Source organism: Benincasa hispida, chromosome 5, assembly GCF_009727055.1.
Source record: "Benincasa hispida cultivar B227 chromosome 5, ASM972705v1, whole genome shotgun sequence".
Classification (NCBI taxonomy): Eukaryota; Viridiplantae; Streptophyta; class Magnoliopsida; order Cucurbitales; family Cucurbitaceae; genus Benincasa; species Benincasa hispida.
This window is the reverse complement of record NC_052353.1, coordinates 50,286,306-50,301,846: the sequence shown is the minus strand read 5'-3', so window position 1 is coordinate 50,301,846 and position 15,541 is coordinate 50,286,306. Positions and strand designations below refer to the sequence as shown.

At 38.0% G+C, this 15,541-nt stretch overlaps 2 protein-coding genes across 2 annotated transcripts; both read right to left on the bottom strand.

The window, feature by feature from the left end:
* Window positions 1-11,023: 11,023 nt before the first annotated feature.
* LOC120077376 (exopolygalacturonase-like) lies at window positions 11,024-12,710 on the bottom strand. The gene is made up of 4 exons (XM_039031260.1): window positions 12,567-12,710; window positions 12,179-12,478; window positions 11,348-11,866; window positions 11,024-11,260 (listed from the first exon to the last, which is right to left on the bottom strand). The coding sequence occupies exons 1-4, from the start codon at window positions 12,708-12,710 to the stop codon at window positions 11,024-11,026; spliced, it is 1,200 nt and encodes a 399-aa protein (XP_038887188.1).
* A 797-nt stretch (window positions 12,711-13,507) lies between these two features.
* On the bottom strand, window positions 13,508-14,929 carry LOC120077375 (cyanidin 3-O-galactoside 2''-O-xylosyltransferase FGGT1-like). Its single transcript, XM_039031259.1, has one exon. It carries the CDS (start codon window positions 14,927-14,929, stop codon window positions 13,508-13,510), a length of 1,422 nt encoding a protein of 473 aa, XP_038887187.1.
* Between the last annotated feature and the right edge of the window lie 612 nt (window positions 14,930-15,541).

Below are 15,541 nucleotides of genomic sequence, written 5' to 3'. Positions count from 1 at the left end.
GGCTAAGAGGTAGGCTCATTCACTGGAGCCAAATGAAATAACTTCTTGGGATTAGTTGGTGGAACGGTTTATGAAGAAGTTCTTCTCTCCAGTAGTCATTGCAAGAAGACGAAAGGATATGTTGAACTTTGAGCAGATGGATAACGAGACCCTAAGCACCACCTAGGTTCAATTCAGACGATTGGTGAAGAATTTTCCACATATCGGGATACCCGATTGCGTTCTGATGGAAACGTTTTACAATGACCTGAACAGATCAATGCAAGTTGTTGCTGATGCCTCCGCAGTGGGAGGTTTTATGGATAAAATATACACTAAAGTCAAGATCATCCTTGACCGCATATCGCGGAATATGGATGACTGGGTAGATGACGGGTACGGAGGAAGAGGCTCCGAAAGAAGAAGAAACGATACTGCAATTGTGCCCACGGACAAAATGACGACGTTGACCGCACAGATGGCCGCGGTGACCTCTCTTCTACAATCGATGGCGCTTGTGAAAATAGTTGCGTTAGAGATTTTTATGAAAACCTGCGGTAACCGATTAAATAAATAAGTGTTGGGTTGTTGTTGCGCTAATGAAAATAATAATAAATGCGGTAGAGTTCGAAAAGAGTTGGCAATGGGAAATACGATGAATATGCGATGAACGGGTTGAGAAGGGTTTCGGCTAACACTCCCTAGGTTGCATTCATGCTTTGCGATAATGCAACATGCATACAATAGTAAACTACCTCTCGGGTGAATGCCACAGCTTCTAAGGCTAGAATGCATGCGATAAATATGTGATAAGTCTACAGGGTTTACATATAAACCTCTATATCTATTTATGCAATGACAACATGACATTCACACAAATATGCGACCACATAATATCACTCCTATTCCTAGGATGCATGCGATACAAGTTGACAAACAGAGCTTATCTCTAGGTCCCTATTTCTTGTTTATGCAAGCCTAATCTTGCTCTTTTAAGTCATATTCTAACCTAGCTCTCTCGAGACATTAGGTTCTTTCTTTAGATTCTCTCTCGAGCAACTCTAAAAGGATGTTTCGCACAGCATAAAACAAGACAATCGCAAGCAATGAACTTCCTAGACCATGTTAGTTTAGTTCTTCTCAACCCATTCAACTAGTTTAGCTACTCATGCGTATTAAGAGAGTGAGCAGATGTAGAAATAGAACTTCCATTGAATAATAAAAGATGAATTATAGAATAACAATGCAAGTATATTAAAGAGCTTGGAGCAATTTCTTGCCACCAGGCGTTACATTGTTCTACTTACGCTCTAAAGATATTCTCGCTTTCACGAGAGTCAACCCACTCTCTGCTCTTACGCCCCAAGGTTCTCTCTCGAGCCACCTTGGACGATCTCCACCGTCACCACTCTTCCCTAGCTCCGCCATGAAATGGAAAAAAAAACTATGAACAGAGGTGTGAACTTGTAAAGTGATGAAATAATCAACTGCTTAACCCCTTCTCTGAATGCACTTGATATTTATAGGGCATCAAAGGTGAAAGGCAGCTTCTGCACAAAAATATAGAGATCCTAGTTGTACAGATGGGACAACTTTAATTCCTGACTGTCGTCAACTTTCTGTCGCATCGATCTTAATTGTCCTTTCGTCTGTATGTGCCCACCATGTTGCAGTGATTCTTCTTAGGTGGATGTTTGCGAGCACGATCAACGCAAAGTCTTGTAGTGAAGTTGCGCTCGATCGATGTATTCCTATGATCGCATTCTTTGCATTGCGTTAACACATTATTCTGCACAAAAATATAGAGATCAACTGCTCTAATGCGTTAGACGCATGCTATCACAATATTGTAGAATTTATGCTTAATGGATGCAATTTAACATATTCTATTAATGCAATCCAACATTGTTTAAGAACTTAGCACTATGATAACGTGCATTTCTGCTCGTTATAAAATACACATGTTAAGGACTTATTATATGATTCTGGACTAATGCATGAACTCTCTCCCAACATCTTATGCTCTGTTACGAACTTGTCATACCCTCTCCCAGATTACCATCTTAATCAAGGAGAGAATGTGATGGTAGTAGTTGCCAAAATCCTTTTATGACACCTGTTACCCATCTAGACTTCCTTAACCTGCTTTAACAACCCTGGATACAAGATAACACCACAAAACAACTGTAAAAATAACTTAATTAAATAACCTGAGTGACCAGGTGATGACATGCAGAAATGCACGTCATCTTAGGCCATTTATTTAGAATTATGAAGGATGTTAAGCAGAATATGCGACAATTATGTTAGGAATTCATGAGAAAATGAGTTTGCGTCGTTTAGCATTAAGAATCTCGGCTAACCTACTATTATGTGTTATTATGCGTTCAATTGTCTATCATTGTAGTTAACGTAGAAAGCAGTCACAGATGCAGAAGTCGGGCTATCGCATAGACGATCGCATGCGGAGAAATTCTCCATCGCAAACGTGAACACATATGTTCGACGCATGGGCATTGCGGTAATCAACTGCATGCGTCCATCACATAGGAGTTGCGATGTTCAAGCTGATCTGCCTGGTAGTCATCGGTTTGTATGAAGTTGCGGTAATTCAAGCGAATGTAGTCATTACAATGACTAAGCTACACGATGAAACCATAATAAGGATAACACCAATAATTGGTGGAATGGAAGCATCAACGCATATCTCTGAAAAATCAAAAAGCGATGTTACATTTCTCCTACTCACGCGCGTAGTTCACGCAGAGATTCAGATAAAAGGACCATCAACGCCTGCGAATTTCAAAATCAGAGCAGGTCCATTAATGTTGTCAGTGATCAAGCTCTCTATAAATAGAAGTCCGATGAGCAGAATTTCAAGAAATTCCAATTTTCTTACTGCTTCGGGTGGATCCTGTGATCCAGAGCACACAGTGTTAGAAGAAAGCTTGAGAGTTCTTCATCTCCTTCATCCATTCGAGTGACGACCGGAGCCTTCGTCGGAGTTAGATCACTGAGAGAGTCAATCACCCCTCCATGAGCCTCCACCGTCAGCCTTGAACACATCTCTCTGGAAGCAAGACACATGGCTTCCAGCTCGCCTTTTTCATTTCGTTTTCTTCTTTATATTGTATTGTATTTACATTTTAGATAAGAAAATTAATCATTGTGTGTCAATGCATTTCTCTATATTTCCTTCGATTACATCTCCATCTTTTCTTTACTTAGCTTCCTTCTAAATATTTTTAGAGCTGTATCGCATACTTAATCATTGTGGCAATAGGAATATATGAAGCAATTATAGCTAAACCACCCAGGGAGGGTTGCGTTGGCTTGTGAGGTGTTTTGTAAGGAAAACCTATTCTTGCTTGTGAAGCTGCTAGTCAATGCTTGTCTATAGAATAACGCAATGAGAAAGTATGAAATGAGAGATAGAGACACGACAACTTGTGTACGTGAAATAAAATGGAATGTGGGAAAATAGGTAAAATGTGATGATGTCTTCAATCGCCAAACCTAAGATGTGACTTTAGCAAGGGCAACCTTAGCCAACGCAGCTAATGCGATCATGCTACACACAGTTAGAGCCTAATTTATGTGATGTATGCGAGTGTGTAATACAAAGGTGCAATGTATGACCGCATACAGCTCACATATCCTACTTCTTGGAACGCAATGCAAATATCCCTTCCGTAGGGGCTCATAACGTCCTGTGTGTGATAGCAAACGGACTTATTCCTAAGTTCTCCCATCTTGGCGTTATTGCAATATCCAATTCAGCATTCTTTCCCGAAAGTCTTTATATTTGGAATTTTAGACTATCTCTTGTCCAAGTGTATGGCCTCTAATGAAATGAATGATGCGCTCATAAGACTCAAAGGTAACTTGCATGACACATTTGGCTGACTCGGTAAGATATTCCTATCTTCTTAGAGCATGTGTGTAAGCGAAATTAGCTTACACTTTTTCCTTTGATGGCGTTCAACCAACTTACCCTCTGTTGAAGCGTCCGTGGCGCTAGGTTAGTTTGTTGCCGGACTTTACTCTGTATTAGGACAAAGCAGGTTGCCTCTGCTATTAGACAAGCGTTGCTCTGGAAACTTGTATAATTAAGTTATTATTGCTGCTCCTTTATTCAGATTTATTGCGGCCAAAAAGAGAAGATATGCGTCGATGTATGAAAAATTATCGTTCTATGACAAACAATTAAATATTAATATTTCGAAAGTTACACGCTACAAACATCATTCAAATGGTAGAAGAGGCATATTTCTACTCTTTTTGCCAGGAAGCTCAATCACCGCTTTGCGATCAAGACTCAACGAGATTGAACATAAAACAACGCATATCTGTTTACATTTACTGCCCGTCAATTAAACAATGAAGAAGACCATATGCAACGCAAATGATGTGCAATGGTCGACAGTCATGTCCCGATTGAATTTCAACCACATGCCGTAATAAAATACAACACCTCATGTGAGCAATTCTGATGGCGCAGATGCAGACTTTCTGTAGCAACACACAATACTCAGAGAGTGAGCGTGTGACACGTGTACAACTAACCGTTGTGCAGATTTGATGGTCTGATTGCATAACAGAAGGAATATTTATTCCTTCATCTTCGGAATTTCCATAACAATAAGTGGGGTCCACAAGCCAAGAGTCAAAGGTTTTCACCTATAAATACCCCCATAGAATTTAGAGAAGATATACTGGATACGAGGGCTAATTGATGCTAGATCATTGAGAAAGAGAGGCTTAGTTGAGTACTGATCGGAAGAAATCCGGGAAGAGAAGAGACAAGACCGAGAGGTGAGTCTTAGTGCGATTCTGCCAGATCCCCGCCGTGAAGCTCTGTGCTTAGATCCCTGCTACCGGTTGAGCAAGCCTGAGAGGGAAGCTCATCCTTCCACACGATCCATCCATGCTGGCAAGTAAATCTCCATCCAAATCGGTGCTAAGACGTTGGCATTTATTTGTATTTGTTTCTAACTCTATTTCATCAATTGTATTTCATTCTCTTAATCTCTTCATTCACAAATCATGTATCAGACGTTAAATAGTGTTATTGAATGTCTCGATCACTTTCATTTCCACTTTTCTGTCTATTTTCACTCCTCCATTAATCGATTTCTCCATGAAGTTTTCTTAATACCTTGGTAAATAATATGGATTAAACGAGTAACTTAATTTGTGCTGAAGAGATAAATGCATTTAGCTAAGGCATGCTAGATGGTACCTTTACCTGTGAAAGCAGAAGTGAAGATGTCATTCTGATCTGTCGAGAGAAGGTTAGAAGAATGCGTTAACTAAAGAAAGTAGTACTTCAAGAGATGGAAGCAACCTTGCATTCATTAGGTTCGTCCCTGTTTCACCACAGAGATGTGGGAACGCGGTCGATCACCAAGAGGTGTACGCTAAGGGAAAAGCGGAACCGTACTTATATCTTGAACGCAATTAAGGAACTTTCGATGTTTGTATTAATTATCTTCTCTGTTTTTGCTTCACACATAAGACTTGTCACCGCATTACACGATCTTTGTATAATTTTCACAGCCAGCCTTGACCTTAGTATCTTGTATCATCTTAGCTTAGATTTACTTTATCGCAATTTACATTAACGCAATTTATGTTATTCTCGTATTTTTACTGCTTTACTTTACTTTATCGCATGTTTAATTACTTGTACACAAATTCTTTTACAAATTGAAAACCCCTGGTCGCATATATCACAGACATAATGCAATAACCTCAAACAGTCCCTGTGTTCGACCTCGGAGCACACCGAGAAACTTGTGGTGAAATTATACTTGGTTTCAACGCAAGGAAACTTGTGACAACGCACAACATACTACAAAAACATTCATTAATAACACATATCTAGAAGTAGTATCACATATTATCGGATAAAATCTATGTCATCAAGCTTATGGCATGGACTTGCATCATGCTAAAAAAAATACGCGTTACAAGTTTACATTGCTACAGCTTTGCATTAAGCAAATAAGGTTTTCTCACAAACTCACACAACGCACACCTTCCGGTGGTTTGCTACAGGCTTCATATCTCTAATTCACATGAATAAGTATGCGATGCTCAAGCAATCTCACTAAGTGCTACAATGTAAGTTAATGATGCTAAGTAAAGAAAGATGGAGATGGAATCGAAGGAAACACAGAAATGCATTGAACACAAATGTAATACAATACAATATAAGAAAAGAAGAGAAAATGAAAGGACCAGCTGGAAGCAATGTCTTGCTTCCAGCGGATGTATGTCAAGGCTACCGGTGGTGCCATGGATGGGCGATGGAACTGACTCTCTCGAGATCTAGCTCCAGCGAAGGCTCCGGTCGTCACTCGGAATGGATGAAGGAGATGAAGAACTCTCAAGCTTCTTTCTCATGTGTTAGTCTAGATCATAGGGATCCACCCTAAGGCGAGCCTTAGGTGAAAAACCCTGGATTCTCTGAAATTCTGCTCAGTGACTTCTATTTATAGAGCTTGGATCGTCGACAGCATTTATGGACTGCTGTGATTCTGACATTCGTGGTGTGTTAGTCTTTTTTTGAATCTTTGCTACTAACGGTGTGGTAGGTGAAATGTCGACATCATCTTTTGATTTTCCTGAGATATGCGTTGATGCTTTCATCCCACCAACCTTGCATTGATCCCTCTATTATGCGTTATCGTGTAGCCCCAATCGTGCAGTGACCGCATTCGCTTAATACCACAATTTCTACATGATGACTGCAATCGCTTGACGATCGCAACTCCTATGCGATGGACGCATGCAGCTGATCACCACAACACCCATGTGTGCGTTTGCCTTTGCGATGGAGAGTTTCTCCGCATGCGGTCGTCTATGCGGTAGCCCGACTTCCGCATTTGTGTCCATTTCCTGCGTTAGCTACAAAAATAGACAATTGAAAGCATAATAACACATAATAATGGGTTAGCCGATATTCTCAATGCTGAACGCCACAAACTCATTTTCTCATGAATTCTTAACATAATTGCCACATATTCTGCTTAATAGCCTTTATAATTCTAAATAAAAGGCCTAAGATGACATGCATTTCTGCATGTCATCAGTAGTCTAAGCAAGAATGGAGAATTTAGAAATAAGCTTCGTTTTCTATTACACAGCGTATGCACCCTACGGAGAGGATATTGCATGCATCCAATAAGTAGGATATGGTGGTATGTGGTCATCTTGTTTATGTGTAGAAGCATATGAGTAGGAATAGAGACTTAGGAATAAGGCCTCTCGACATTTCGCATATACATCACATGCGTCCTAGAAATAGGCTCAAGTGTGTGTAGCATGATCGCATAGCTTGCATTGTTTGAGGTTGCCCTTGTGGTCAAGCTTAGGGTTGCGATGAAGACATCTTCACATTTTATCTATTTTTCCATGCATTTACTACATGTCAACAATTGTTGTGTCTCAACCTCTCATTCATTCTTCCAATGCTTTGTTTGTTAGTTAGGAGTAGGACTAGTTATTAGCTTATACCCTCCATCATTCTTTTATCCATCCGCCGCATACACATTACTGCATACATCTAGCTACAAGTCCTTCAGTTCGACCTCGAATCACCCGAGAAACTTGCGTTCGCGTTATACTTGGCGTGAGCACAAGAAAACTTGTGACAGGAATGCTTGGTCATCGCATATAAGAGTAACACATACTTTCACTCCAACGCATGACCACCGACACATAGCTTAAGACATGCATCACATATTGCGTTCGCTAATTTTCGTCACCACCAGGTGTCACATCCTGTATACATAACATAATTATAGATTCAAAAACTTAGTGGGTCCCAAAAACTCTTTACACGTCCCTAATATGAACATAACATATGCAAAGACATATCTAAGATAAACACCTAAACTTTACTTCTGTCTTTAAGTTTTAACTTGATTCCTTGAGTGGCAGAGCAGCAGGGCAGCAGGGCAGCTAACCTCTAGGAGATGACCACTACTTGGGAAAAATAAAACATTTGAAAGAATGAGCTACTAGCCCAGTGAGTGACCATATAAAATATATGTACTGAAAACTACTAAACAAACTCATACTTTAAACCTTTGAACATGAAACTGTTGGAAAACATTAATTAACATAATCCTTAGTTGAGAGAGAACCCTTTTGCTCAATCCCCTAACATCAAACCCTAGTTAGTGCGGAGTAATGTCAACACAACCAATGTCAATTCTATCTATGTGCACGTGGTAATAACTAAGTACCATCATACCTTAATTACTAGGACCCAGATACCATCTCAAGTCCTTCAGTTTTGGGTTCATCATAATCATCATAAACTCATTCTTTGTCATAAGCATACTTAAAAGCATAAGTACCTTAAATCATATGCTGAAATCATATTCATCATATAATATGGAAACTATCAACGTGTGCCTTATGAACATTAAGAATAGAAATATGTAAATCATGCATTCATAAACACTTTTAAGCTAAAGATGCGTTGAAACTTCTTTAGAAGCCTGTTTGCTTCGAAAATATCTTAGTCACACTTAGAAATGAAAGTAAGTATGAAACTAGTCTTTTTAAATCAAACATGCATTTACTAAGCATTGTAAACACTTGGTTTGTCGCTCACTGTCTTGAGCAGCCTCCTTATGGTTGGTAAGATTTTCTGATTGGGGTGTGTATTGTAAAAATTATAAACACTCTTGGTCAATGCTAATGACTTCCCAATGAGCCCAACACATAAGAACAAGCTTAGCATTTAACCGTGAGTGCCAATCTTTCCCTCAGTGCATAGCTACCAATGCATGACATACTTACCTTAGGTTGAATGGCTAGGTGATGTGGTAGCAAGTGTTCACCCTTTACGCTAAGCCTCGTTCACAAGAATATGCATTGCGCGCCTTACCTTTGCACCAACGCTTCCTACCGAAGGCAATTGTACATGCTTCCTCACACACGCCTTGTGCTCACAACCTCGTGCAACCCTTGTGTGCACTCCTGGCACAATGCCTATCACCCAACCTCGTCCTTGGGCATGCGTCCACTAGCACTTCCGCATAGCTGGTCGAGCTACCTACTTATTCGACCAAAATTTCTAGATTCAAATTTGGGCTCAGATAACTCTTTTTCCAGACATTATTTTGGGAAATTTATTTTACAATCTTGATTAAAAATTTCTTAACTTTCTTACCTTAAAATTTGAGTTTCAAATTCTTCTTGGTCAGACCGAAAACCTTCAATCTTCACACCTTGTTCACATTAACCTAAGGGCTTGGCGTTCTTGAGAAAATTTTCAGATTTCAACTTGATTTCTTAGAAGTTTTCTTTTGGCAGTGCAAAAGCATCAACAACATTCATTAACCTTCAATTGAACTCTGGAAACTCTTCATTTTCCTAAAAAGATTGGCTAAACCGGAAGCCTGAAGTGAAACTTCTTTTTATAGTAGAAGCTGCATGCCTCAATCCAAACTTAAGGTCCGAGCTAGCCCAATAAGTGAGTTTTATTTCCCTAACCTCAACAGCTATCCCTTTTAGGTTGGTGATTAAGTTGAGGGCTTCCTTTACTCTCCAACGCATGGCTCATCCTTCAAACATTCATCAACGTAAGGGTCACTTGGACACATGCATCATACTTGGCCAACACGTGCTTCAGCGTCTCACGATGCCATCGCCTAGTCTTGTGGCCATCACATGGCCTCACTTGCATGCAAGCCTTGACCTGGCCATCACACACACACGCGACCATAACGATTAAGGCAACCTCACTCAATGCCGCACACATTCATGCCTTCTAAGCTCAACATAAAGACCCCCGCTAAAGATCAACGTTATACTCTTCGCATTACAGATATATTTTCGTGTCCATTTAATATAACTAGTCAACAATGTGACGATCCTTTAGAAATTACTCATAAGTATAACTGGGCCCAAATTACCGTTTTACCCATGTAGTTACATCTAACTTCTTAAGTATCATTGATCCCTATAATGAACTATAAGTCATAGTTCAACTATGACCAAACCCATCGAACTAATATAGGGTGTGGCGCCAATTATTCAAGCCCTAGAATTAGCCCTTAAGTGAGAAATTTATCTACTTGCCCCGATATTAGGGAAGAAGTGAATTTCATCTTGTGTAGCTGTGTTCCTAGCTCACCAATCAGACGAATCTCCAAATGGTAGGCATATTGTGTCAGCGAACGAACCACTCTCACCCATGCAAATCAAAGGTCCACCTTCATTGACAGGAGTTCACAACTCATTCAGGATTCAGACTTTACAACAATTGTAACATCTACAAAGCAGACCATGTTCGTAGTGTCACGATGACTCTACATACATGTTTAAGCTACAAAAAATAACCTTGGATGTTTGTTTATTAGTTTTGTGATGCTACTAAATGTTGAATAAAGTACCTCATATTTTATTAAATAAATAAACGATTTATACAATTCAATTACAAATTATAGGATCCGCGAGATTTAGAACATCAAACTCAACACTATATATCCCAAAAAATGGGTATTTTGGTGATGGTGTGCTTCCGACAATCGTATCGACGATCCAACTACCGTGAGGGAAAGGAGTTCGAAGCTTTTTTTTAGGTTTTTTTGACAGGTTTCGCTATGAACAACTGGAATTTCTTATGGTGAAACATTTGTTTTTATATGAGTATAATAGATTTTTGTATAATTTTATGTAATTTGTGTTAATTGAAATGAACTTCTATAGTAGAATGATATCGATAAAGTATTTGATTTTTTATAAGTTTTAGTAAAATCGTTTAGTTTAAAACATGGTCATTTCCTCTAAAAAAAAGGGATAAAAAGAATTTAAAGTTAATAAGTAGAGTCAACCCAAGTTATTATCAATGAGATTATATTAAAAAAGTATCATGTTTCAAGACACAAGACTTAAAAAGTTTAAGGATAATCATTTTACAAGCCTCCCTCGAACATTTGACCATCTTGTTTACTTGGAAAAGTAAAATAAACAAAAGACAGAGGAGTTGCCTATTTTAATTAAGGTTGTCCATCATATTGAATTAATAGGGTAATGAACAGGTTTGAGGATTTTGTATCCCCGAAATGATGGGTTTCACATTCATACACAGAGATTTAATGGGACCTTCTTTTCCATTGTAGACGAGATCAATATTGGCTACTTTTACTTCGTCACATGGCAGTTTGCGACTACAAATAAGTTTGACTGCCATTGGAGTTGCAGAACTTCCTCTAATGTTCTTAAAGCTCACTTTACTAATTTTAATCTTTGATGGAATCTGAAAAATAAAAATGAGAAGTAAAATTTATTTGTGAAGTTGACATGAAGAATTTTGAAATGGAAGTTTTGAGAATGTGATCAATACCTTGCGATTGCATTGATTCCATGGGCAATACTCTTGGTCAATGAGAATTGGGTTGCTAACATTGACCATTATAATATCTGAAAAATGCATGTTGGTGGCAGTACCAGAAACAGGAGATGCTGGCCATGTTTTGATCCTAACACCATTAGTGGTGTTCATTATGGTGCAGTTCTTTATTATGACACCTTCAACAGGTTCTTCATTAGTGTATTTTCCAAGACTTCCTATGCTTATTCCATGACCTGGTCCACATGTCACGTTGGTGACTTTTACTCGTTTGCTTCCATCTCCGAGGGAAATACAATCATCTCCTGTTGCTATTCTAGATTTTGTTATTGAGATCCCAATTGATCGACCAATGTGTATTCCATCTGTGTTGGGACTATTTTCTGGTGCAATTATGTTAACACCATGAAATGTGAGGTTGTTGCAACCTAGGACGTTGATATGGAAGTTCTTGCTATCAAGTGATGTTATTCTCTTCACAATTGAATTGGTAATGAAGTCGAACCTTAAACTCTGCTCATTTTATATGATCAATAAGTCATGTCATAGTCGAGTGAAATTACAATCTTTTATAGGGAGGGACAAAATTATGAGTTCTCTCTCTGTAGTCTTTCTATTTGGAAAATTTTACTTTCTTACTTGATGTTTTTAATGTTTAAAATTTAGTCGAAAACTTTAGTTCCCTAAATATTATCATAAAGTATAAAAATATTTACCAAATTGTAAAAATTAAAATAGCAGAGAACAATATCTATCAAACGTCTCCTTCAAAATCAACAAAAGACGAATGAAATTTAAAAGGAAAACAACAGGTATAGAGCTTACTATAGGAAGCGTAGCACAATTTATATTTTTATGGCAATCATTCTTTTCCCAACCTGCTCTTCCTTGACCATCAAAAACTCCTCCACCTGATAGTGTCAATCTATTAACATATGCAAAAGTAATCCAACTATCTCCATAAGGGTGTTTTGGAGCCTGCAATGATCCTCGAAGTCGAATTTCAATAGGGCTCTTGCAAGGACCTTTAAATTTTGCTTCACTTACTTTAAATATCCCTTTTGGAATAACCACTGCACATGGACGAACAGATGCACATGCATCATTCCATGCATCTTTCAAAGCCTATGTTTCACGGATAACAAAAATTAGCAAAAACAACATATTAGTTCAATGAGTAATTATTTTTACATATATCTTATTGTGTGTTTACCTCAGTGACATCAACACCAGGCACAATGTTACCATACTTCCTCAAAGGAAAAATAACATCAACACGAGATTGAGTCTCAATTGTAAATGATAGCAATGACATCAAGAATGTAGTGACCATGATGCTCGATGTGATAACACTCATATCCTCTTTTTTTCTCTTTTATTTATTTATTCTTTATGTATGATGTTTGGAAATTTGTGTGAGAAGATGATGTTAATTTATTTTGCATTCAAAGCTCTCTATATATATCAGTTGCAGAATAGAAGACAAGTCGCAATGAAACTAAAAGAGGTTATGAGAGTTGTGAATTGAAGGTGGTGTATGATATATTTATTATTAACCCACCATCTTTTCACTTTTAATCTAAACACAAATTGATAACTAAAATTTGTTTATTGTTCCTAAGTCATTACATTAATGGGTGTGCTGCAAAATCTGCCCCTTACTCCCCTATGAACAATTGGATTTATTTAAGAAACTAAAAAGTGGCCAAACCCAACAAAACAACACCCACCATATGAAGGAAAACAAAAGCTTTTTATAGCCACAAATTAATGGTGGCATAGCTAGTAAAAAAATGATGGATTTTGATAATCATATTGCTATGTTATTGAAAGAACCATTTAGGGTATCATTAATTTCATGATTAAAAAAAATCACATGGTTTTGGTAAGTGAAAATAAAAAGCTATACTCTGAACTTGCATAAAAGCATTACCCTTATTCAATAATACTTTCGTTTAAAAGAAGATAGCAACATTTAAAAATTGATGAAAAAGATAAATCCATTCATCACCCTAGATTTGTGCAAAATTGGAACATTTTAGGAAAAAAAGACTCAACAAACTAAAGCCCAACTCTTCAAAACACTATACGTTAACATATAGTCATTCTCAACAGCTCATAGGAAAAATAAATGACATGGCTTTTACCTGTTTTCTACATGTTTTTGGATGTGTTTTCCATGCATGCCACCAAATCACAAAGATTCTGGCTAAAACCATCAATATAAGACTCTTCCAAATCTTTTTTTAACAAAAGATCCCTTATTTTAGCATGATTTGTTCTAACTTCTTTTCCAATTTCATTCTCTTCATCCATCACAATCTTCACAGCTTTACATACACTTTCCTTTGTAAACCATCCATCCTCTTCCCTTTTCTCTACATCCACTCCAACCCTAAGATTGTTTCCCATCATCCTTGCATTTATAATTTGATCCCCAACTTGAGGCAGCAACACCAATTGACATTTATTCACCAATGCTTCCTTCAAAGAATTAGACCCACAGTGAGTAACAAAGCATCCCACAGATGGATGCTCCAAAATCCTCTCTTGTTGAATCCATCCCCCGAAGACCACCCCTTGTACTCCAACTCTCTTCGTGAACTCCTCCGGCAATGCAGCTTCAATTGTCTCCGCCCCGAATGGTGGTTTGAGTGCGGCGAGGAAGGGCATGTTCAAAAGCTCAAACCCCAACAAAAGTTCTTGAAATTGCTCCATTTGTAACGTACACTCGCTCCCAAATGCACAATATACCACCGAACCCTTCTTAAACCCAGAAAGCCAACTTTCCCATTTCTCCTCCAGAGGCGTGTTTGGTGGTTCGGGCAAAACCGACCCTGTAAGGAAAACAGGTTTTTTGAACTCATTTTGAAGATAAGTCACAAAATCTCCCTCAATCTCATGACATGTCCTAAACCCTATTGCATCACATTCACTAAAACTAATGAACTGACGATCATAGAAAAATACATCACTCCCAAACTTCCACTTTCTTCTTGATGCAAAAGCTCTTGCTTCATGGAGATGAATATTGATGGTGGAACTAGGGTAACCAGATGGGGGTTTCATGAGATCTTCCTCACTTAAATCATTTTTAGAAAATTTCCTTGAAGGGGTTAGAGTATAAGCAATCATGGCTGCACTAGTGACACAATAATGGATCGATTTGATACCCAATTGACTAGCCAATTTTGGCAACCAATGAGTGAAATCAAAGAGAATGACATGGGGCTTTAGGGTTTGAAGAAGGATAGTGATTTGAGGTTGAGTGAGATCCATGGATGTCATTATGAGGTTGTGGAGAGGGTAAGGGACATCACAAGTGGTCTCTGCCCCATGTGGGAGGCCATGGACATGAGGAAGGGTGATAGGAATGAAGGTGATGAGATTAGGGAAGAGATTTAAGGGCTCAAATTTGGAAAGGGTTTTGGTGGGGATGAAGAAGGAGATTTTGTGGCCTTTTTTGGCTAGTTTGTTGGAGAGATGGAGAAATGGAGTGAGATGGCCAAGGGCAAACCAAGGGTACATGGCAATGTGGAGGGAGGTATGGTGGGAGGGAGCGGCGGCGGCGGCCATTGTTCTTAGAGATTGGAGATGTAGGATGAAATATGAAGCTTAAAATGCATTAGATGATATTAGTTTTTTGAGTTGAATGGTTCTTAAAATATTTCCTAACCCTAGTTTGGAATAAGAATACAAGTTTTTGTTAGTACATCAAATGGGAGTAGTGCAATTTTGACTTCTGACCTTAAGGGTAGATGACCTTAAGGCACATATATGCATTCGAAGTTCAAGACTTCATACTCATACACGTATTCGTATTATATATATATATATATATTAAATTTAGGAGTTAAGAATCAATGTTTCTCAACCAAAATACAACAAAAGATTGAACTTTTTCCAAAATTGAACCTCAAATACTTGATGGATGTAGAAAAGGACAGGATTTTTAGGGCTGTTTGGGAGTATGAATATATAAAAATCTTAACCGCTTAACTTGTTTAGTATAACAAATTATTTATTAATTTAATCACTCGAAAAATATTTTTAATCATTCAAAATAAATTTTAATAGTACATAAAATGTATTTATAAGTGTAAAATTAAAGGTTGAGTCGATGTCAAATGATAGGAGTATGTCAAAATTAATTTTAATCTTGTGGAAAACTATTAGATAATTCTTTGA

What these genes read in the sequence shown, in the direction of transcription:
- LOC120077376 (XM_039031260.1), bottom strand. Translation starts at nt 12,710, where the DNA reads ATGAGTGTTATCACATCGAGCATCATGGTCACTACATTCTTGATGTCA. An exon ending in CTGGTGTTGATGTCACTGAG is followed by an intron (nt 12,479 to 12,566) that starts GTAAACACACAA and finishes CGTGAAACATAG; the next exon opens with GCTTTGAAAGATGCATGGAA. An exon ending in ATTGTGCTACGCTTCCTATA is followed by an intron (nt 11,867 to 12,178) that starts GTAAGCTCTATA and finishes TAAAATGAGCAG; the next exon opens with AGTTTAAGGTTCGACTTCAT.
- LOC120077375 (XM_039031259.1), bottom strand. Translation starts at nt 14,929, where the DNA reads ATGGCCGCCGCCGCCGCTCCCTCCCACCATACCTCCCTCCACATTGCC.